This window comes from Lipotes vexillifer, unplaced genomic scaffold (genome assembly GCF_000442215.2).
Source record: "Lipotes vexillifer unplaced genomic scaffold, Lipotes_vexillifer_v1.1 scaffold573, whole genome shotgun sequence".
NCBI lineage: Eukaryota > Metazoa > Chordata > Mammalia > Artiodactyla > Lipotidae > Lipotes > Lipotes vexillifer.
The window spans coordinates 1,221,698-1,246,530 of NW_006796432.1; the positions used below are offsets into that span (position 1 = coordinate 1,221,698).

Sequence of the window (24,833 nt, forward strand, 5' to 3'; positions counted from 1 at the left end):
GCAAGCACCTGAGGGTCTTCCTCTGCATGTCTTCATCCGTGATGCCATGATAGACCAGAGTCTCATTCCAGATGGGATTTCGGGTGTTCCGCAGGGTTTTCGTACGAAGCTTGTTGGACTAGAACACAGACAGACATCTGTCTCAGTGGGGAGTCACTGGATACTGGGCCAGCCCTCCCTCCAGGCACTGGGTCCCCTCTTTGAACTCTTTATACAGATTAGAAAGCAAAGGTATTTTTCTTTGAGAAAAAGTATTGTTTCTAGGCCAGGGAAGCAGAAATGAGAGTCTCCCATTGCTAGGCAGTGAAGAAATAATTTCTGGGGATATTGGGATGGTCCCCTCTGTTTCCCCAGATAGCATCCTCCATGCCTGAAATTCCTTAGAGAGGACAAAATTTTTCATTTTACTCTAAGAGAGAAGGTTAGAAATGCACCTGGTAGCCTGGTGAGAAATCTAATTCATACTAACATGTAAATGACTGATTGGATTCTTTGGCAAAGCAGGTTTGGATTTAGGAGTAGGCAAAGAAGTGGGTCAAGGAGAAGCAAACATCGCTGGGGAGTTAGAAGGAGTAGTGGCCAACAAGTTTGGCCATGGCCAGGTGGGACTGTCTTTCCTTGATCCAAACAAAAAAAGAGATAAAGTGTATGTGCCTGTGCGTGTGCGTGTGCGTGTGCGTGTGCGTGTGTGTGTGTGTGTCCTTGCAGAGATTTCTGAAAGGCATTTTTCTAAGATCATGTAACCAAGTATATAGGCAGCCTTGTTTTTAGGACATCCATGTCAAATTAACACAACAAAGCAAAAAATAAAGCCCAAGAAGGCACACTTCCATTTCCAGCCATGTGCTCTGAGTGGGTCAATCCAAAGAAAGGAGAATTAATCCCACTTTCCCTCCCAGAAAGGTGGAAGGGATGGGGGTAAATTTTCTCTTAATAACAGAACCTTCTCTCAAGTTATCTGGAAAGAGTTAGTCATTTCTGTTGAGAGACGTTTGGCTGGGGCAAAAAATGGGTGGGGGAGGTGGACCATGGTCAGCACTGGGGAGCCCTGAAGGTGTATGAGCAGGTCAAGGGCATAATCAGGATATCTGCTTCTCTCCTGGATCCCAGGTTTCTGAGTTAGAGAAATGAGCAGAGCCCCTGCCTCTTGAAGGAGAATGGCTCTGGCCCATCCCTTACCCCTTGTAAGAACTTTGCCAATCAGGGAAGAGGGGGTTTGGGGAGGGCTATTTTAGGCTCTGAGCTGGGAACCTTGGGTGCTTTCCAGAGCCCATGTGCCCCCCTTGCCAAGAGGCCCAGGCCATATGGTACCTTGCTGGCTCCTGGCAGGAGGTGCAGCTTAACGTAGGGATCGGCCAAGCCATTGGAATCCATGGGCTTCAGTCCCTGTAAGAGAAGAAGGCAATGGCGTGAGGGCCTGGGGAGGGCTGGGCGCTCAGCTATCACAGGCAATGGGCACAGCTATCATGCCATCCTGTGTGCTTCCTCTTCCAAAGAAAGAGAAGGGAAATGCAGTATCTTGAAATGAGCACTGGAATCCGGCAGACGGGGTTTAAAGCCTGGCCAAGTCACTTACTGGCTATGTGACCTTAGGCAAGTTTCTTAACTCTCTGAGCCTCATTTTCCTCACCTGTCAAATGGGATGCTTCATGGGCTGGTGAGATTTAAACGTGATCCCACCTGTAAAGTGCTTGGCACAGTGCCTGGCACACAGGAAGTGCTCCATCAAGGCTGGATTGTTATTGCTGGGATGGGAGGACATGTCCCAGAATGGGTGGGAGAGGAGGAAAGGCCAGCGAAAGGAGGCCTGAGTTCTGGCCTTGGCCCTTGCACTCAATTCTGAGACCGCAGTTTCTCCATCCATATCATGGGGATCACAATCTTTGCCTGGCCCCCCTCACAGAGCTGGCATGGCTAAAATGGCTAAAATGAGCCACTGTTGGGGAGAGCAGTTTGTCCGGGGTAGAAGTTAAGCTGGGCTTGTTAACATGAGCAGTTCCAAAATTCCCAGGGCTCAGATACGCTCTGCCTATCCCCCTAGGCCCTGGCTGAGGCAGGTGTCTTATCTCTGGGCTCCCACTGTCTCCTCTCACAGCACTAATCCCCAATCCCATACATCGTGCCCTGTGATCTCTCAGTTTCCTCATCTGTTCAGTGGGGCTGATCACAGACCCTGCTTCATGCGATTCTTGGAGGGTTAAATGAGATCTCACCTGTGAAGGCTGAACTCTGGCCCTGGCACAAGTTCAGTATGAACAACATTTGCTACTACTAGGTGGGGAAAGGAGGCCACAAAGTGGGGTGCAAGGGGGAAATCTGGCCGGGTAGCCTAGAAGGTAAGAGCATAGGCTTTTGAGCTGGACAACACTGGTTCAAATCCTAGCTCCACCACTTCCTGGCTGTGTGATTTGGGCAAGTCCCTTAATCTCTCTGTGCCTCAATTTCCCCATCTATAAAATGTGAATGATGATGAAACCTTCCTCATAGGTTTGTTGTGAAGATTAAATGGGACGAAATAATTTGTAGAAAGCCCCAGAGGGTATACAATACTCAGGAGATGCTATAGTGATGGTTTCTTGTCCATTTCTCCATGAGGGCACAGTCTATTCTTGCTCATTTTAATATTCCCCAACATTTAGGGTAGTTCCTGGTACAGAGTAGGTATTTAATAAACATGTCTGGAATGTCTGTTTGGATTGGGAGGTTACAAATTGGCAGACACTGTGTTTTTCAAATTTGAACTTGAACATCTTTGTTTGGGTCCTGCTCACACCAGTTTAGTTTACCAAAGTTATTACCATTCCCTAATGTCTCACATGCTTTTCTCATCTCTTTACCAGCCCAGCCCCTGAGCCGTTGAGTTTTCTGTACCCCTGTTGCAAGGGGGCTGTAATGGTGTGGCTTTCCCCCTTTTCTGGAGCTGGAGATGGTTACATCTGGAGTAAAATCCAGCTCTATCCCGTACCAGCTGAGTGGCCTCAGGCTTTAACTTTCTAAGCCTCAGTTTTCCCATCTGTACAATGGGGCTAATAATCAACTCTTCCTCAGAGGTTCCTATGAAGATGAAATAAGATAACGTAGGGCCTTACCTCACTGTGTTATTGGAGGGCACGTGTAAATGCATCTAAGTGCCTGCTGAAGAAGTGACCTGGGTATGTTGATCTAGAAGTTGTGTTAAGCATTTCATACAATATTGATCATCCAAACTGGGACATTTTGTGAGTGGAAAGGAGAGTTCTTAATTATTTCATCAAGGCAACAGGCATAGCTGGGGACCATCTGTGCAAACTGGGACACCCCACCACCTTTCACGTAATGCTCAGTAACACCCTCATGGGAGAGACTCTATTATTATCCCTGAGGCACAGAGAGGTTAACTTCCCCCAAATCCCACAGCTAGGAGGGGCAGAGCTGGTATTTGAACCCAGGAAGCCTGGTTCCTGAACCTTGCTTGTTATTTTCTATAGACCAGACTTGAGGCAGGGGGAGATCCTGGCCAACTACTTCCTGGGATTAGCATTGGCATCATCCAGCTTTCTTTGCGGGCTGCAGTAAAGTTGGCTCACTGCCCCTGGAGCCTGTAGCATGGAGATGCTCTTCCAATCTGGTGTGCCTTCCTCCCCACCCCAGAAGCCCAGATTACTGTCCTTGTATCTGCAACAGTAAGTCCTGACTCAGTCTGTAGCTCCAGCTTGACAGCCCCGTCTATAGAAGGAGCTGTTCAGTGGCATGTCAGCTGTCAAGTTAGGCTGTCACTGCTCCCAGGTGACACCTCTGAGACCCCCTCCAGAGGGTGTGGATGGGGCTGGGCAGATCTTGGCTCTGCCCTTGAAGCTTGGTTTCCTCCACTCCCAGGAGGCAGCTGCAGTTAAGTGAAACCCCTCTGGGACGTTCCCCGGAGGAAGTCCTCCCTGCAAAGGAATTGGCCGTGGCTAATTCCTGCTCTTTTCTCATCACTGTCACTGTCACAGACAGACAAGGCAATGACAGGAGACAGACTTGGTCACCCATGCCCTCCCCAAGTCCCCTAGAAATGCCAGAACATCCTAAGTGGTCCCCAGCTTGGCCCCCTTACCCACCTTGGCCTTTATGATGGTGCAGTGCAGGGAGCTATTGTCCTGGTCGTAGAGAAGGCTGAACTCCAGGGCACCCAGGGTGGCTGAAGAAGACAGAGGCAGGTACCAAGAGGACATTAATTCACTCAACAAACATTTCCTGAGCACCTACCGTGTGCCCAGTCTGGGCTAGCCATTGAGCCTACAGAGGAGAGGAAGACTCAGTCCCTCTGGACTCCCCATCCTGGTAGACCCTCCTCTTCTTTGGAGCCCTCAGCACACCTGTGATCAGTTGATCATTTGTGCAATTGCCTAGTTAATGACTTCCATCTGCTAGGTTGAGAGTCCCATGAGGGCAAGGCTGTGACTGCCCTGTTCACTGCTATGTCCCCACTGGGCACAGTGCAGGGCACACAGTTTGTGCTCACTTACTTGCTGAAGGAATAAATGAGTCTCAGCATTTGCTGTTGCCTCTGTCTGGAATGCTCTCTCTCTAGATCCTCACATGGCTGGTGCCTTCTCATTATCCACATCACAGCTTAAATGTCACCTCCTCAAAGAAACCCTCCCTGATTGCTCCATCTAACGCAGCCACCCTCATGGTCATTCGCCCTATTTTATTTCCTTCACGGTGCTCTGTCTTTATTTGAAATGAACTCATTGGTATGTTTCTCTCCAATAGAATATTAGTCCCATTAGATCAGCCATCTTGTCTGTTATTTTTTTTTTCTTTTTTTTGCCATGGTAACCCTAGCACTTAGAATAGTTTGGGGGCACCTCGTAGGTGCTCAATAAATACTTGTCAAATACAGAGATGAGTGAGGGAGGGAGTTGAATACAGAGGCAGGCTTGTTATAAATCACTAGGGACAGCTCCTAACAGGGACATACACCGGCTGGGAGGGATCTTCTAGGCTTGGCAGGTCAGCAAAGAGACACTTAAGGCAGATGGAAGGAGCAGTGGCCACTGCTCCAGGCAGAAGGACCAGGGTGTGTGGAAAGCCAGGAAGGTGGGATAGACATGGTGCATTTCCAGGGCAGAAACAGCCCCCAGCCAGCAAGGTAGGGGTGGGCTCCTCAGACTCCTTTCCCCTGAGCCTGCAGACTCATGACCCCTGCAAGAGACAGGACAGCTGATATTTCCTCCAGGTCTGGCCTCTGGCCTGCTGCAGCAATGAGACTGTCAGTCCCTCCACTCACTGGCCATATGAACTTGGACAAGTCCCTGAACCTCTCCGAGCCTCTGTCTCCTTATTTGTGAAATCGGAATAGGAAAAGCAACTATTCCCAGGCTCACTGGGATGATTAAATTGAGCATGTGCACGTAACACAATTAGAAAAGTGCCCAGCACAAAATAAGGGCTCAACAAGTGTTGACTATTATTACTTCTGATGTGCATGTCATATAATAATAATTCCTCATGTGTGTTTCGCACTATATAATAATGATTTCTGGTTTATGAAGCCCTTTCTCAGCAGGTACCTCAGTTTACGACCCCTCAGCCCTGCATGGGAGGTGGTATTTGCTTTCCCTTTTACAACGAGGGGAGGTGGTGCGATGGGCCAAAGCCATCCCGCTGATTACAGCCCTTGGTCCATTTCTTCTGAGTGGGTCCAGTCTCCCCATCTGACCAGGAGCTCTTAGAACGTCCCCCCAACCCCACAGCATGCATCAGGTCCAGACACAACCCATCTATGCTTCCCTGCAGCTCACAAAGGCCACCCCAGCTCTCCCCTGCTGCTCCCAGCCACACCCAGGAGAAATGCCACTGGTGTGTGTGTGTGTGTGTGGCATACAGCAGGCACTTTATAAATCATTGAATGGATGGATGCAAGAGGAAGTGTCAGAAATTTTAAAGTCATGGTTAAAAAATGACTTTTAGAAGACACACGCCAAAGAGTCTGGGAAACAATTAAAATAGATACCTATCTATATATACACCTAGGAGTGGAATTGCTGAGTCATACGATAGTTCTATGGAACCACCAAATAGAACTGTGTGAATATAGTTGAATTGCACTCTTAAAAAATTACGTAAATGGTTAACGTTGATGTTATGTGTCTTTTACAACAATGAAAAAAATACATAGCACTTATACTTTAGAAAGCCGATGTCATTTTGTGAATTTAGTAACACGAATTCGTATTTTTATAACTTGGTAAATATGTTTATTAGGTTTGGCATATTGGGGGGCTGGGGATGTACAGAGCTGTCCCCAGAGTCATTCCTATTTCCCTGGGGTCAACCGCTGAAGTGACTTTTCCAGCCACCCCTCCGTTACGCGTCACCTACTTGCTTCATCTGAATCATAGCTGTTGGCTTCCTCCTCCTCCTCCTCAGCTGGGCGTGGGGGCTGGCGGGCTGGGGCCACGGCCGGCTGGGGAGCAGCAGCAGACGCTTGGGAATAGGGACCCAGTGGGTGGCCCGCTCGGTCCTCCCTGGCTCCAACTCCCGAATAGCCCCCAACTCCCCCGGCTCTCTCCTCTCGCGGTGGGGCGGTGGCCCCTGTACTGGCGGGGTCACTCGGAGCCACCTCTGCAGGGGAGATGGGGAGAGGGTGGGAAAGAGGCAGCTGAGTCCCTGCGTCATAACAACAGCAGTGACAAATGCTGCAGCATTACCGCAAGTGATGGGCACCTACTGTGTACCAGGTGCTTGGCGAGCTTTGTGCCAGAATTACCCACTGGCCTGCAATGGGGGACTGTCACTTCCAGTGGACAGGGGGGCCACATCATGCCGTTCACCGGTTCTCAGAATGTTGCCTTTGTCAAAGCCACCCAAGGAAGGCTTGCAAAAATGCAGGTTCCCAGGCTCCATCTAGAATCTGCAGGCCCTGTGGTGGGGCCTTGGAATCTATGTTTTATAACAAGTTCCATGAGCAAAACAGACCTCACTGAGAGCCCTCACTGCTATGGGCTCTGAAGCCAGACAGCCTGGATTTGAATCTCAGCTGGAGCAAGATTACTTATCTCTGAGCCTCAGTTTTCTCACCTGTAAGATGGGAATTTTAAGACCTGAAGGTGCTCAAATAGTATTAGCTATCATTTAAAAAAATTTCTAGTATGTGCACAGCACTTAGCGCAGTAGCTGGTGCATTAGAAAGCAATGAATCTGTTGTAGTGATTGGTGCTGCTGCATATGTATCAGGTGTAGTGATCACTGTCACTCGGTGTGGTCTTCATACATTGCAGGCCACGTGCTAAGGTGTTCCATGTATTGGTTTACTTAATCCTCCCATCAGCTCTGTGAGGTAGGTCCTTGGATTATTCTCCTTTTAGAGATAAGGAAACTGAGGCTCTGGGAAGTTAAGTGACTTGCCCAGGGTCACACAGCTGGGAAGTAAAGAAGCAGTGATTTGAATGCAGGCAGCTTGTACTCTTAATCACTGTATGTATTGTCATTTTCTATCTATCTAAGCTTAGTACAGCCTCTCTATAGAGTTTTAGAATTAGGGAATTCCCTTAGAGCTCATCAGATGGGTCTCAGGATGCAGAATGGGCCAATGTCTGGCAGCCCCTGCTCTCTCTCTTTCTCTCAGTCAGTGGAAGAGGTGGTCACCTGTGCAGGCACAGAAAGAGGCAAACACTTGCCTGGTCTCTGATCTGGAAAACGTCCTGCTGGCCCAGGACTGGGTCTGCTGCCTCCTGGGGGTCCTGAGTGGGGAAAAGAGAGAAAGAAGTTTGGAATAGAGAAGGCGGCATCATTTGGGTATTTGCCCTAAGCCCCCCTCATTTCACAGGTGTGAACACAGGCCCAGGGGCAGCAGGTGACGTGCAGAGGTACCCAGGGATGCAGGAACAGTCCCATTGGGGGATTCTGGTGTTGGAAAGCCCTGGCTTCAAGCCCAAATCCTTCCATCCTGGGCCTCAGCTTCCTCCTCTGTGAAGTGGGGATGAGCAAGTGTTACCTGCTCTTCATGTTTTGTTGGCTGTTATGAGGTCGACAAACAAATGGAGCAAGAAGCGCTTGCAAGGTAACGGGCAAGTTCAGGCTTTGAGTCCACCATTATTACGGGGTCATTACTGGTCCAGAGGACTCTATATAACTACATTTCCGAAGCTTGGGATGTGGGGGAGAGCCACAGGGATGGGGCATGAAATAACATCCAATGACAGAGTGAGAAAGTCATTCTGGGTTCCCATTGCCTTTCCACACTGATCCCGTCATGGGAAAAGTCTCATCTAGGTGCTACTTTAACACTTCTCTAACCTTTGCAAATGTCCCTTTTGAGCAAAAGAGGACAGGCCTCGGGCTCCGAACCTTCAGCAGGCCAGAGTACTGAGAATGTCATTGCACCGTTTTATTTTCAGTACATTAATTTTTATAACAGCCCCCCACAATAGGTCGAATGGTGTTCTCCAAAAAAATGTTCAAGTCCTAACCCCCAGTCCCTGTGAATGTGAATATTTGATCATCTTTGCAGGTGATCAAGTTAAGATGAGGTCATTAGGGTGAACCCTAATCCAATATGACTAAGCCCTTATAAAGAGGGGAAATTTGGACACACAGGGACCCATGCATAGAAGGAAGATGATGTGAAGACACATCTACAAGCCAAGGAATGCCCGAGGCCCCCAGAAGCAAGAGGAGATGCTGGGACAGATTCTCCCTCACAGTTCATGGAAGGAACCAACCCTGGATACACCTTGATTTTGGACTTCTGGCTTCTAGAACTGTGAGACAATACATTTCTGTTATTTTAAGCCACCCGGTTTGTGATATTTGTTATGGCTGCCCTAGAAAACTAATATACTCTCTTTTTCTGGTACGGAATACTGGTTTCCCACTTATGCCATTATTATAGGTTTCTTTTAAAATAACAGATTTTTAACTGCACCAATTAGGAATTATTTCCATTGTTTTACACAAGCCATATATGTTCAGATTTTCTCACATTACTAATCTCTTTGCCCACCATTTCTTCCTGAATCTCACATATCTGTTTGAGAACCTTTGCCTGTTCCTTGAAGTCTGAAGTCCTTAAAATTTCCTTGAAAGAGTTTATGATAACTTCTCTCAATTATGTTCTTAAAGGAGGTCAGTTTGAAGAAACTATTAAGGAAATAAGAGGGCAGATCATAGGTGCATGTGGTAAAAATTGTGACATTGGAGTGATGATGTCAGAAGGTGGGACAGAGAGAGGGATGAAGTACCGTCACTTCTTGCATTTAGGTGTAGACACGATGCCACTCTTCCTCCCACCCCCGCCAGCTTCCCAGCCTAGACTATTATTCATTCTAAAGGTCTTCGAAGAGTTTAGGGTTTGGTGGTGGCTGCAGCTTTGCAGAAAGCCCAGCGGGTTCCGCAAGCAAGGGTGGGAGGTATTGGGGTCACAGCTGAGTGACAGCCTGGGCAGGTGGGTGGGTGGCACGTACCTGGCTGCCCAGGCTGGGGGGGCGCTGGACTCTGTATCAAGGCCGGGGTGGGTCTAGAGGCCTGGACTGAGTTGGCCCGTCTCAAACCTGCAGGGGAAAGGAAAGAGCCTGTCATATCGCACACACACACATGCACGCGTGCGCGCGCGCGCGCACACACACACACACACACACACACACACACACAGAGTCAAAGCAGGAAGAAGCCTGGGACCGGTCAGCCGGCATGAGGCATGGTCCTCTGGGTGTGAACTGGATGCAGCCCCCCCACATTTCCAGCTCTTTCAGACCCTCTTCTCCTCCCCTCCGTGTGTTCTCTCTTTCCAATACTCAGATGCCCCTGAGCAACTCACTGCAACAACATGGACGTTGTAAAGCTCAGGTTCTGCGACGTTGCTTCCAACATCTGTGACCTTGCACAAATGACCTATCCTCTTTGGGCCTCAGTCTCCTCATCCATCAAATGGGGATAACAGTACTTACCTCATAGGGTTGTGGTGGAGACACAATGATACAATACATGTAAAATGCTCAGAACAGTGCCTGGCATGTAGTAAACACTCAACATCTGGCAGATGTTGATATTACTTTATAATTATTGAAAGACTGTTCTTATCTTCACATGGACCTAGCTTTGCATCCCAGATTTTTCTTTGATAAGCTGTGTGTCTTTGGGCTGGTCACTTACCCTCTCTGAACCTCAGATGCTTCAATGGAGGCAACAACTCTACCCACTTGATTAACATTTTTATAAGAATTTATTTCATCTCTACACCATTTGAGGTGGGTGCTTTATTAGCTCCATTTTACAAATGGGGAAACTGTGGCACAGAGGGGTTAAGGAGCTCACCTAACGTCTCTTGGCTGGTTAGTAGCCGAGCCAGGGTTTGAACTCAGGCATTTGGTCTCCAGAGTCTACCTGAGACTATTAGATGCTACTGCCTCCTGCAGAGCTGCTGGGGGATCAAATGGGGATGATATACACAGCAGTTCCTGGTACTGAGAAAGTATGACATTTCTAGAAGAATACCCTGTCTTCTTTTATCTCACTGGGCTGGATCCCACCTTTCCTGAATCCAAATATTTTTCACTGGAGAGATGTCTGAATGATCATGACAGAAAGTGCTTTGCCACCTCTGGCTGGGGCTTACAAATTCTTGTCCCAGGGTCCTGGCATTAGCACTTCCGTTTGCTTGTTCATTTGGGTCCTTGTTCATCCATCCATCCATCCATCCATCCATCCATCCATCCATCCATCCACTCACTCACTCACTCATTTACTCACTCAGTCATTCAACAAGTGTTCAATGAATGCCTACCAAGTGCCAATGAATAAATGAAAAAAACCACTGTTCTCCCCATTCCTTTTGATTCTCCTCATCCAGGAAGCCTGTCTGGATTTGCCCATCTCTCTCACCTGCTGGGCTCCGGCTGGGGTCATCAGCAGCTCCGCCGTGGCTCTGGTCCCAGCTCTCTGAGTCCCGGCTAAATGAGCTCATTCGTGCCTCGGAGGCCCTGCGCACAGGAGGCCCATAGCTTCCTTGCCCAGGAGCAGAGGCCAGGCCAGGGCCTGAAAGGAAAAGCATGAATTGAAGGGAGAAAAGGCAATGGAGGAATGGGGAAAAGGACTCCTGTCTCAAAAGTAGAAGACAGAGTCGGCAGAACCCACCTGTCTTCTGACCTGGGCCCCTCCTGTCATCAGAGTCACCTGGAGAGAGAGAAAACTGATGACGTGTATGTACTGGGTTGGCCAAAATGTTCACCTGGGTTTTTCTGTAACATCCTATGGAAAAACCCAAATGAACTTTTTGGCAAACCCCCAATATTTGATGTTTTCTGGAGAGCTGACACTTAAGGAGCTCACAAAAGGGCCCATCCACCATTCCCAAGAACTTTAAAAAAAAAAATTAAAAGTTTCCTTTCCCAACTTCCCCTTTGATATAGAGCCTATCTACAAATTTCACATTATTTCCATTGCAAACAAATTGGGATCATGGGCTACGTACTGTTTCTAGAATGTGCTTTGTTCACTTAATTTGAATTTCCCCAGAACTCACCAAGCGTGCTCCAACCTCAAACCCTTTGCACACGGTATTTCCAAAGATTCTATGAGCCCTCTTTATCACCTTGGTCAGGTTTCTCCCCAAATATCATCTCTCAGACAGCCCTTCTCTGGCCATTCTGTCCAACATGAAGCCTCTATCCCCTCTACCTGTTTCATTTTTCTTCCTGGCACTTATCACTACCTGACATTATGTTGTATTTGCATTTGCTGTTTGTTAAGCATCTGTTTCCCCCACTAGAATTTTAATTGCTTGAGAGCATGGATTTTATCTGTTCCATTCACTGATTCCCTGGGGCATAGAACAGAGCCTGGAACTCACTAGGTGTTCCATAACTGTTCATTAAGAGAATATTGAAAGCTCATATCATGGGCATAATTCCAAATCTACAATATATATTTACATCATTCAATTTTTAAAAAATATTTATTTACTTTATTTTTTTTTTGGCTGCATCAGGTCTTAGTTGCAGTACGCGGGATCTTTCGTTGCAGCACGCGGGCTTCTCTCTAGTTGCGACATGTGGGTTTTCTCTCTCTAGTTGTGGCGCGCAGGCTCCAGGGCACATGGGCTCTGTAGTTTGCGGCACACGGGCTCTCTCATTGAGGCATGCGGGCTCAGTAGTTGTGGTGCACAGGCTTAGTTGCCCCATGGCATGTGGGATCTTAGATCCCCTACTGGGGATCGAACCTGCGTTCCCTGCATTGGAAGGCGGATTCTTTACCACTGGACCACTAGGGAAGTCCCTACATCATTCAATTTTAAAAGATGCTTAATACACCATGGTGTGGATATACCATAATCTATTCAACAATTACCCCGTTAATGAACACTTAGTTTTTTCCAGTATTTTTGCTACCATAAACAATGATGCAATAAATACAATTATACATATGTCTTTTATATGGGTACTTTTCTTGCTGTTAAATATATTCCCAGAGAGGGACTGTTGGATCAAATAATATATACACTTCAAATTTTAATAACCTCTGCCATATTACTTTTCAAGAGGCTGGAGGTGACTTACAGTCCTACCAACAGTTTATACCATCATTTCTCCACATATTCACCAGCACTAGATGTTATTGCCAATAATTGTTTAGGAGTTGCTATGCAATGCAGGTGATGTTACTTCTTTCCAATGAGGTGAATATTTTCAGAGTCATTTGTTTTGTCTAGAGTTTATATAATAAGCTAATTCATACCATTTATGTGTGTAAGTGTACATGTCTGTGTGTAGGTGATTAATATTATGTACTATTGGCCAACATTTACTAAGTGCTGCACTCTGCAAAGTACTGTACATGTACAGGCATACCTTGGAGATATTGTAGGTTCAGTTCCAAACCACTGCCATAAAGCGAATATCACAAAAAAAGTGAGTCACACGAATTTTTTCCCACTGCATATGAAAGTTATGTTTACACTATACTGTAGTCTATTAAGTGTGAAACAGCATGATGTCTTAAAAATGCGCATACCTTAATTTAAAATATTTTATTGTGAAAAAAAAGCCAAAACAATTACAATAGTAACATTGAAGATCACCGATCACAGATCACCATAACAAATATAATAATAATGGAAAAGTTTGAAATACTGTGAGAATTACCAAAATGTGACACAGAGAGACAAAGTGAGCAGGAAAAATGGCACCAACAGACTTGCTTGATGCAGGGTTGCCACAAACCTTCAGTTTATAAAAAACTGCAGTGACTATGAGGTGCAATAAAGCAAAGTGTAATAAAATGAGGTATTCCTGTAGCATCTCATTTAATCTTCAAAATAACCCAGTGAGTTATTAATCTCATTTTATAGATGAGGAAAGAGTTTTAGAGAGGTTAGGTCACTCATCCAAGCTCACATGACTTGTAAGTGGCAGAGCTGGAATTCAAACTCAGGTCTTCCTGGGCTCCCATGTTCAAGATCTTGACAGTAAAGCTACGCAGTCTTCTCAGCCTAGAGGGAGTAATGTTTAACCAGGAAGAAAGATGTTCTAGAGGTGGAACTGTGGGGCTTCTCAGGGATGCAGTATATGCTGACAATTTGGTGAGTCTCTGCAAGGAGCAGAAATTTCTGATGGCTTGCCAGGATGAAAGTATTTGTTGAGTGCCTTTTGACTGACAGACACTGTACTGGGCACCTTGAGAAGTTATAGTTGGGCACTTCAATTTTTAAGACCTTCAACTATAACCTTCCTTTTAGAAGCACTGACTGCGCTCAACTCTAGAATTGTCGTTCAGACCAGATTTTATCACTTAGTTAATTGAAAGTATTGCAAGGGCTTTATCTGGTCAGTCTTAGTGGCCTTATTATATTAAAATGTGTTTTCATTGGGGTCATACTTTTTCTTTTTATTGCTTTGTCTCTCCCTTTTTTGCCATCATTTTAATAAATAATAATAATACTTAGATAATAGTGGTAATGTCCAGAGTACTGGTAATTTTCTTTTACTAATTTCCTTGCTATTCATCTTTTATTTATTTTTTTTAAATTATTATTATTATTTTTTGTGGTATGCGGGCCTCTCACTGTTGTGGCCTCTCCCGCCGCGGAGCACAGGCTCCGGACGCGCAGGCTCAGCGGCCATGGCTCACGGTACCAGCCGCTCCACGGCATGTGGGATCCTCCCGGACCGGGGCACGAACCCGTGTCCCCTGCATCGGCAGGTGGACTCTCAACCACTGCGCCACCAGGGAAGCCCTCATCTTTTATTTTTAATCAGGAGCAAAGAAGGCCTTCTCAGCAAGCCCCCTTTCCCCCACCCCCCAGACTCCAGCGTGTATTCTGATGTTGGGAGTCCTTCTCAGTTCCTAATTTTGATTTCCACCTCTGTTATACCTCTAAATACTCCATCAGGGATGACAACAAAGTCTTTTGGCAGCCTGGCATTGCTGGAGAGTTCCCTGAACTACCTTTTTGATAAAGGTTTGTGATGAGCTGTGAAGGAGACATAGGGGACCTAGACCCAAGCCCAGAGGCTGGCTGCCCACCAACTGGGTAGAAACACAAACATGACGTCAGGGCACCCTCCAGATAGACCAGTTAGCCAAGACCCATCCTTGGTTCTGAAAGGAGAAGCTGTATTTTCCTACCTCGAGTTGGAGCCCGGGCAGGGTGTTTGGGCTCAGGGGTGGGTTGCTCAGGGGCAGCGGGCTCACTGGCTGGCTGCTGGGGCTTGGTCTTCTTTATGGGCATAGGCTGGGGGAGGACCTGTTTGGGGAAGCCCTTGAAGAACCATGCTCCAGAGCGCTTCCACACCTGGGGGAGGAGAGGTAGAATATGAAGACACGACAGCCAAGCACTACTGCTCCTGCCTTCACGAGAGCCAATTTTTCACTTTTCTCCTTGCTCACAGAGCACTGACACAATAGGCAGTGCATTTTCTCGCCAGTACACAGTCTTTCACAAATCTTATTTGATTCACACAATATCCCTGAACACTCAATAGAGAATAACCAACCTCTTGATGGAAACAGTTGAATATCAGAAAGGTTATGAACAGGTATAAGGTTACACAGCCAGACAGTGGACTGGACACCAAGTCTCCCACCTCTTAAATGTGTTGTGCTCCCTACTACACTGGCTGGTGTAAAGAGGATGATCCACGTACATCCTCCCCAAGACCTCTGGCCTTCTTCCCTGCCTTGTGGATTAGCGTCCCACCTGCGGTAGTGTGGTGGACATCTTCTGTTGCCCCTTCAGATTGGTTCTACATCTTTTTTCACCCTGCTCTGTGCCCCAGGAAGCTGACCAGTAAGGACTACAGTAACTGGAATTTCTTGATCTCTACCTTCCAGGTGGATCAGGTCAAGGAGAGCATCAGTGGGGGATCGGCAGAAAGAAGATAGTGAGGTCAGGGTACTGAGTCCCTTGGCTCCCTCCTTGCTAGGCAGGCAGTGGCTACATTTCTGCTGGGTGATACCCAGTGTCCAGTCTGGTAACTGCTCCCTCCTCCACTCCTGCAGTCTCAGGAGTGATATCAGCAACCCTGCTATTGCTGGTGCTGTGTGCTTCACCACGCCTCGCTGATCTTCCTCATCCCTGCCCAGACCCTTGCAAACAGCACCTTTATCAAAGCCTCCTTGATAATCCTGATGGATTGTGCCATCTGTTCTCCCAGGACCCTGACTGATATTGAGGGAAATATGGTCCTTGGAACAGCCTCCAAGGCAGGAATCTGCAGCAGAAGATGAGTGATGAAGAAATTGGGAAAAGGCAAAGGGAGTTAATTGGGACAAAGTGGGTAATAAAAAGCAAGCCTAGGTAAGAGAAAGATTCCATGAGAGAAAAAAACAGAGATAGAGTGAAGACAGTGCAGAGGAAGAAGTGTGAAGGGTGAGAGGCAAAGAGAGAAAGAAGAAAAGGCAGACGAGATAAGGATGAAAGGGAAAAAAGAGCTCTGAGGAGAGTACAGACGGCCCTCAACTTACAGTGGTTTTCTTATGATATTTTGAATTTACAGTGTTGCAAAATCGGTATATGCATTCAGTAAACACCATACTTCAAATTTTGATTTTTTTTTTTTTTTTGCCACACCATGCAGTATGCAGGATCTTAGTTCCCTGACCAGGGATTGAACCCGCGCCCCCTGCAGTGGAAGCTTGGAGTCTTAACCACTGAACTGCCATGGAAGTCCTTTTCGAATTTTGAATTTTGATCTTTTCCTGGGCTAGCAATACTCGATTGGATACTGTCTCATGATGTTGACCAGGGGCAGGGAGCCACAGCTCCCAGTCAGCCACACGATCACGATGGGAAACAGCTGATATACTGACGATGATTCTGTACCCATGCAGCTATTCTTTCTTTATTTTTTTTTTGCAGTACGTGGGCCTCTCACTGTTGTGGCCTCTCGCGTTGCAGAGCACAGGCTGTGGAGCACAGGCTCTGGACGCGCAGGCTCAGCGGCCATGGCTCACGGGCCCAGCTGCTCCACGGCATGTGGGATCTTCCCGGACCTGGCCACGAACCCATATCCCCTGCATCGGCAGGCGGACTCTCAACCACTGCACCACCAGTGAAGCCCCTCTTTTTTTTTTTAACCTTCAGTACAGTATTCAATAAATTACAGGAGATACTCAACACTTATTATAAAATGGGCTTTGTCTTAGATGATTTTGCCCAGCTGTCAGCTAATGTAAATGCCCTGGGCATATTTAAGGTAGGCTAGGCTATGACGTTCACTAGGTTAGGTGTACTAAATGCATTTTCTACTTATCAATGGGTTTATCGGGAGGCAACTCCATTGTAAGTTGAGGAAGATCTGTACAGGGAAAGAAAAGAAAATGAGGGAAAGTGTGAGACAAGAAGTGTAGTAGAGGGAAGGAGAAGGTGGCAGTAGGGGAAGACCCAGAAGATGAGAAATGGGGAGTAGGGAATAATGGATGTCAGAGGGCAATGAATAAGAGGAGAGCAGGGAGGGAGAGAAGGAAAAGTCACAGAAGCGAGAGGTGAGAAAAGAAATTCATTCAAATACTGTGTCCTGCCAGTGTTCACAGCTGAGCTGGTTCCTTTTATACCAACCCCTTAAGACATGTGCCTGAACAGGTTCCCCAGCCCCGCAACTGCCACCTTACTCCCCTGGTTATAGCAAGGAAGGGGGAACTGTACAAAGGAGAGAGGATGCTCCAGGAGCTGAATGGGACCAATCCACTCACCTCTCTCTGTTCGATGCAGATTTTGCAGAGCCACACAGGGTGTGGGCGGCTGTTGAAGGTCTCCACCCCACACTTGGTGCAGACATTCTGGGGACAAAACATAGCCCAGTGCACACTCAGATATGCCAGGCTTGGAGATGCCGATGATCAGGAGAAGTGGCTGGGAATGGTGGCAATGAAGCCCTATTCTCCCTTGATGGACATAAAGCAATAGAACTCTCCTTTCCTCACGTCCCTTCCATGACCAAGGCCAGTTAGAATAAAGTTCCAATCTGAGTCTTGATTTCTGATAACAAGAACTGGAGTCATTCCCAAGCACGGGATGAAGGGATTCTCCAAGAGTCCCTGTGGGGTTGGAGTTTTCATCATCCATACAAGGGAGATCACTGACATGATTTTTTAATCATTGAGAGACTCTATATCCATTTTATTACTTTATTTCTTCTTTCTTTCCCAAATGAATCTGAGACACCCTAGTCTATAACTACAGATTCAGCTCCTTATGGAGAAAGACGTTATCTGAGTAAATGCCATGACTATATGATGGAACATTATACTTTTGGCTGAGTTTTCTGGAAGTCAAAACAAATAGATCACAAAATTCTCACTAACTAGTCGACTACAGAAGGCAAGTTTTTTGGAGTAGATAACCTTTCCCCAATATTCCATTCTAAATGCTAAAAGGGACCCCAAGTAGGAGATGCCAAGTGACATTACGGATGTCTCCAGCTGGGTCACTCCCCTGAATTCCTTTCCTGGGAATCAGACAGACCCAAGGACAGTTGTATTTCTGTCCTGGAATTGTCAAGTTCAGACAGCTTGAGGAGAGGGTGCAGGGTGGAGAGAGCACAGGGAGACTCCCCTTCAAGAGTGAATGCTTAAGAAGACCAAAGTCTAACTTGGCCTAACTTGGCTAGAGAGGGGCTTTCTAAGTGGCTTGAACTGTACCCCAGGGTAGAGAATGCTGGGTAGGGCTTCCATGTACACATGTGTCTTCCATGTAGACACAAGCCCAGCATGCTTTTTTTTTTTTTGGCCACACTTTGTGGCATGCAGGATCTTAGCTCCCCAACCAGGGATTGAACCCGTGCCCCCTGCAGTGGAAGCGTGGAGTCTTAACCACTGGACCGCCAGGGAATTCCCCCAGCATGCTCTTTAGCCTGACCTATAACTTGCTAAGCCACAACCAGGATACTTGCAGGCTCAACCATAGTTCATGTCCTACTTCAGTCTCCCAAGTTCATCTTGGATGGAGCTGAGCTCCAAGGAGACAGAAGGGTCAGAGTGACTTCTAGGGGAGGAACCAGGATCAGGGTTACCTCGGAATACAGCTGGGCATGGGAGCATCCCAGAAGGAATTATATTCTGGCAACTACCTTTCTCGATCCAAGCTCCATCCCCAAGACCCAAGGCCCCCAAAGGCTGGAGCCCAGGTCTAGCCCCTATGCATGTGATGAGCGGGGAAGCAGGGAAGGGGAGGGTGATGGTTACCTTCTTACAATCCTCACACACTACAGAGGCAGAGCCCAGCATCCCCAGCTGTTCTCCACACAGTATGCAGCAGTTCACCCCGTCCCCAGCCACGTTCTTCCTCATGTTCTCCAGACGGTCCACCAGGCGCCTGGAAGCAGAGTCAGGGTTATACGGACCTTATAGGACCAGGGACCACCAGCTTCTCCCTCATTATCTGGCTGATGGTCTTAACCTTCTTTGAGTCATAGATTCTTGAGTATCTGATAATGACTACTGGACCCCTCCCCAGAAAAAGGCACATACATTCTGATATATTTTCAGAACATCACGGAACCCCTCCGACATCCCCAAAGCCCATCTATTCTACCAACTTCAGATTAAGAACCTTATCTAGTCTTTTCTCATGTCACCTCCTCCAGAAACTGTCTTCGGAGGCCCAGATCTGTTTATCTAATTGTCTGTATGACGTCTTCACTTGGGTCTCAAACTTGTGCTTTCAACTGAACTCTTCATCCTGGCTGCTCTTCATCCTCATCCCCAGCAAACCTGCTCCCATTCTCAGGAAATGGCACCACTATCTGCTAACTTGCTTGAACCAGACACCTAGAGGGTCTTCCTGAGCCCCTCCTCCCAGACATTCAATGACCCAACCAAATCCTATCATGTCTAACGCTCTAACACTTATGGGTGGAATCCAGAAACGGGTGGAATCCACCCATTTCTCTCCGTCTTCACCTCAACCAAGCCACTGACATCTCTCCCCTGGATGACTAATCCCTTAGCCTCCATGCTTTCATTCATGCCTTCTACAGTCTGTTCTCCCCATCACAGCCTTGGTGATGTTCCTAAAACATAAATCTGATCATGGCACTCCCACTTCCCTTTAAAACCTTTAGTTGGTTCTCATTCCATGAGGTTTCCATGACCTTACGTGGTCTGGCCCCAGATGAAACCCCAAACCTCTTCGCCCTCTTGCTTCAATGTTCTAGCTCAGTGGTTCACTAAGTGTGATGATCAGCATCAGTGTCACCTGGGAACTTGTTAGAAATGCAAATTCTTGGGCCCCACTCCACAACAACCCTAATCAGAGACTCCGGGGGTGGGGCAGCAATCTGTTTAAACAAGCCTTCCAGGAGATTTTGACAAAAGTTTAAGAACCACTGCTCTGGTTACACTGGCCTTCTTTGAGTTCTAGTTCTAATTGCCTCAGCACTTTTGCACATTCTGGTCCTTGTGCCTGGAATGCAGCCTTCCCTCATTACACACACACACACACACAGACACACACACACTTTTCCTGCCTAGATTCTCCTTATCCTTCATATTCCAGTTAAAATATCACCTCCTCTTAGAAGCCTTCTCCGACCATCCATTTTATTTACTTTTTTGGCAACCCTTCTGCATAGCACTTGTCACATTTGTAAGTAATTGTGGAACTGTCTACATTAAGTAATTAGTTAATTGTGAGTCCATACCTGGCTGCCTTCCTAGACTCTGAGCTCCCCTGGGCTGGGGATCTTGTCTGTCCTGTTCCCTGCTGTGTTCTCAGGAACAGAACGGTACCTGGGGTCCACAGTGAGTGCTCACACATGATGGTCGAGCCAATGAATGAATGAACGAATGAATGAATGAAGGCAGGCCACTTCCCAAATTTGTATCCAGCAAAAGCAAGCTGAGTTGAATGTCAAGTGACATACAATAGCAGCTTATACTTACATAGTGTTTATTATGGGCCTGGCGCGGTATGAAGTGCTTTGGCACCCAACCCTAAGAGACAGGCACTATTAAGAAGCCATTTTACAACTAAGGCAAGTGAGGCACAAGGAAGTTAAATTACTTGTCCAAGGTCACACAGCTAGGAAGTAACAGAGCTAAAACTGGAAGCCAGGTGTCATGTGTATTACACTGGCACTTCTCAAACTTAATGTGCACGCAAGTCACACTGGCAGCTTGTTAAAACAGATTCTGAAGCATCATGTCTGGGGTGAGGCCTGAGGTGCTACATTCCTAGAAAACTCCCAAGTGATTCCACACGATGCTACTGGCCCAAGGGCACACTCTGAATAGCAAGGCTACACATAATGACTACACCTGTGGGGGCATCCTGCTTCGATCTCAGGTGGGTTGTTTTTGACCCTTCCCACCAGCCTGAAGTCACCTCTTTGCTTTTTCCTCAAACAGAACCTTATTGTTCCTGTTCCAGCCACAGCCAGTGGACCCAGATGGAGCCGGACCCTGCCCACCCACTCCACGCACTGGCTCTCAGCTGTGGACATCAGCTGTGAGTATCACAGGCTCCAGAAAGTCCCTGGCAGACCTGCTGGCCGCCACCTGATGCTGACTCTCCCCACAGGTCCTCCTCACTCCTGCCATCCCCTCAAAGCACGCTGCTCGCTGTGTTATAAACAGCAGCTTCTCCCTCTATGTTCCATTCAACAGAGGAGCCCAAAGCAGCCTGTAGGCTCTAGCACCTGCTGTGACCCAGATTGGACAGAGCTGCTTTGAGAGGCAGGATGTGCAGAACCAAAGGCAGCACGCTCTTCTCTTCCTCCTTCTCCTCTTCCTCTACCCCAACCCTCCCCACATTTTCTCTAGAAATTGCTTTTATAGGATGATGGGAGGCAGCACAAACCAGGAGCGCCCAGTCCTCAGTCTCAGAACACCAGCAGCCAGTGTCTGCTGAGCAATTTCAATGTGCCAGGCACAGAGATAAGCACTCCACATGGATTTTCTTAATGAATCCTTCCAGCAGCACTATAAGCTAAAGACTGTTCTTGTCCCCATTTTCCAAATGAGAAAAGTGAAGCACAGAGAGGTTAAGTGAGGTATCCAAGTCACACAGCGGGGAGGTGGAGAAAGCCTGGGCTCAGACCCAGGCAGTCTGGCTCTCGAGTGCCTGTTCTTCTTTTTTTTAAAAATTAATTTTTATTGGAATATAGTTGCTTTACAATATCGTGTTAGTTTCTACTGTACAGCAAAATGAATCAGCTATAGTTCCTGTTCTTAATCAGACCTCACTGCCACTACTGCCAAGCAGAGCCATGGGGACCTTCTTGAACAGTCCAACCTCCACCCTGCTCAATTCCCCTGCCTTGCCCACACCAAGGGACCCTCCCTCACTGGTAGGAACCAAGTTGCACACGTGCAGTCACCCCAGCTGCTTCTATCTCACCTGCCTCTGACTTCTCAGAGGTCAGGACAAGACACCCAACAGCTGTGCCATCATCTTGTTCCCTTAAAGAATCCTCAACATAGGGTTGAGAAATCTGGATTTTAGCCCTGAATTTTGCCTCTCTGGGCCTCAGTTTCCTCATCTGTAAAAGGGAAGGTGTTGGGCTAAATTGGTGGTTGTCAAATTGTGCTTTATGGCACCCCAGGGGTTCTTTAGAGACCATTTTGGGGCCACCCACTATAGAGGTATGGTGGGAGTGATTCTCAGGAACCAAAAAACCCCATTTTGTCCAGAGCATGTCTGCATTTATCTCTTTCATTTGTTTGAGCTGTTGAATTAGATTTCCTTTGGAAAGTTGGTTCCACTGTTTAAAGAAACAGTCTGAAGTCGTCTGGAGCAGATGAATTTCAGGTTGCCTTTCAATGCCACAGAATTATGAGACAGTGAGGTAAGCTAACGGAGGCAGGGGATGGAAATTGCACAGTGATATATATTTTCTTTTTCTCTCTTTTTTTGGCACACACCTTTGTTCTCACCTATTTTCTCCTTCATGGACTGACCTAGCCAGAAAGTGGTTAGATTTTGTTCTTCTCACTCTATCAATGGGGGTCCCAAGGCAGAGTCACTTGGGTCACTCAGCCTGGGCTAGAACCTCGTTTTCTGTGTCAGTAAACCACCTTTGCTTTCCTTGAAGTCCCCTCATAGCCTTCTGCCTCAAGTCAAGCTTTGCCCACCCAGCTCAGGAAGAGAGCATGGGATAGACGACCCAATTCTAAACTGCAGTGTACTTTGCTCAGGAAACCTATGAGGCTTACTTGTCTCCTCTTGGAAAATAAGGGTGTGGAGTCACCCACCTCTTGCAAACCCACACTCTACCATCCCTACCAAGATGCCTGTTCCTTCCACCATTCAATCCTCAACTCCAAAAGCCCCCACTAACACGCATTGTACAGGGAGCGTCTCATTAGCGTCTATCGGTGGCAGCAAATGGCATGGAAAAACAACAGATTGAAGATCATTATTCACATCTCTCGGCGTAGAGACCCTTGTTCCTTGTGAATTCAGTCTAGACCAATAAAGAGAGAAGGAAGTGGAGTGAGTATGGGCAGACCTTCCTTCTCTGCTCAAAGATCAGGATGAGCGGGGGGTTCCTGGAGCCCGCCATTTTGGACATCCTCTCTGCAGCCCCGAATGCTAGGGCCTCAACAGGGAGGGCCCCAACAGCCAAGTAGCATAAACTTGGAAATAAAACTTTGCGGGAAGTTAAGTCCAAATTACATCATGGAAGACCATGAGTCACAGATGGGTCTTTATCCTGGTGATAAAACATTTCAGTTTCTTCACCCCATAAGGAATGTTTGTTGTTACCAGTCTTGGCAGGAGAGACCTATGTGCATTATGAAAGATGCCAGCAACCCTCAACCCATGTTAATGACCCAGAAAGAATTGTTTTAAAATACCAATGCCTGGGGCCCCAGCTCTAAAACTCAGCTATGGATCTGATTACGCCCAGATACCAGCATTTCAGCATGCAGCCCTATTGAGAGCCACGGCATGGGGGGATGTTTCCAAAATGTATGGTCTATCTAGATCACCTGGGGAGAGTGTTCAACATTCAGACAATGATTCTATGGGACTGGGGTGGGTCCAGAGTGTGTGCATTTTGAAGTGACTCCCTATACGATCCTGGTGCTGGTGAATTCCTGGCCACACTTTGAGAAATGCTTCAGTAAGGAAGGAAGCAGTGGGAGAAATCACATGAGAAAATCCTCTCCTTATTATGTTAAGTGGGGGGAAAAAACCCCAAACCCAGGATGTAGAATTGTGATCATGATATGAGGTTGGGTTTGGAACATGCTCATCTGAATATCTTCATGGTGTGCACTGGACAAAAAAAAATTAGAAAGGAAACACACTGAAATATTCACAGGGATTATCACCAGGTGGTGTGATTATGAGTAATTTTTATTTCCTTCTATAAAGCTTCTGCTACCCCCTTACCTAAAGCACCAATTACCTGGACTCCTCATACTTTCTACAAGAAACATGCGTTACATTAGACAATAGAGTGCATTTCTGAAGACAGAGAGCATGTAAGCCAAGGGTTAAAAGTCATGGCTTTGAATCCTACCTCTTATTCAGTCAATGACCTTGAAAAGGCTTTGTTCTCTGCGTGCCCTCTTCCCAGACAATAATGTGAGGGGTTAGATGAGACGCACCTCAAGCTTCCTGCCACGGAAACATTCAGGGATTCTCAGATGCTGAGGCTGAAACATCAAGATTTCCCCTTGTGTTTTGAAACTGAAGGACCTTCAATGACTAAGAGAAGACCTGTCTGCATTGTCAGGATACTTTTGTTTGCCAGTCTAATGTCTCCACATTAAGGGCCCAATTAGCTGGACATTGTAAGTGGCTGTCACTCTCTAGTTATGTCTTTACACGTCTGATTAACTTTATGGCTCCTACTTGCACCTCAGTCCAGGAAACCCATATATCACCAGGCTGGGTGCTTAAGGGGAGCTGACGGTTACTCAGTGAAGCTGGGTGGGCATCTCCCATTTCCCAGGATGCTCCCGGAGGCACCAGAAAGGTTATGTCCCCTCTTCTGAGCACCAACAGATGACCTCTGGAGGGGGTGGGAAGTGGATTCCCAAGTTGCTCTGACTTTGCTGTCCCAATAGATGCAGATGGTCTACTCATTCATTTGACAAATATTTATGGAGAACCTACCGTGTGACAGCAGACAGTGAGGACCCAAGGGGGAACAAAACAAATGAGGTGCCTGCCATCATGGAGCTGGCATTCTAGTGGGGGACTCAGACGTTATTTAAATGATCACATCGATCATCATAACTACACTTAGAGTAAGTGCTCTGAAGGACAAGTATGGGAAGCTATGAGAACTCACAGAGAGAGACATGAACAGTAAGATGGGGCCTCAGAGGAAGTAACTGTTGAGCTGAGACCTGAGAATAAAGAGGAGCTGGCCCAGTAAATAGGGTGGAGAAAAGCACTGGAAGAAGAGGGAACAGCA

General features: G+C 47.1%; 1 protein-coding gene across 4 annotated transcripts in view; it reads right to left on the reverse strand.

Moving 5' to 3' along the window:
* Positions 1–24,833, reverse strand: part of RPH3A (rabphilin 3A) — a 282,501-nt gene that overhangs the window by 13,198 nt on the left and 244,470 nt on the right. For all 4 annotated transcript variants that reach the window (XM_007468582.1, XM_007468579.1, XM_007468580.1 and 1 more), the window contains 11 exons: positions 18,646–18,775; positions 17,155–17,241; positions 14,590–14,755; positions 11,101–11,139; positions 10,849–11,001; positions 9,432–9,518; positions 7,647–7,709; positions 6,349–6,591; positions 4,080–4,159; positions 1,312–1,386; positions 9–118 (listed from right to left, as the gene is read on the reverse strand). In XM_007468582.1, coding sequence (XP_007468644.1) covers positions 9–118; positions 1,312–1,386; positions 4,080–4,159; positions 6,349–6,591; positions 7,647–7,709; positions 9,432–9,518; positions 10,849–11,001; positions 11,101–11,139; positions 14,590–14,755; positions 17,155–17,241; positions 18,646–18,775 — 1,233 coding nt within the window. The remainder of the gene's footprint in view (positions 1–8; positions 119–1,311; positions 1,387–4,079; positions 4,160–6,348; positions 6,592–7,646; positions 7,710–9,431; positions 9,519–10,848; positions 11,002–11,100; positions 11,140–14,589; positions 14,756–17,154; positions 17,242–18,645; positions 18,776–24,833) is intronic.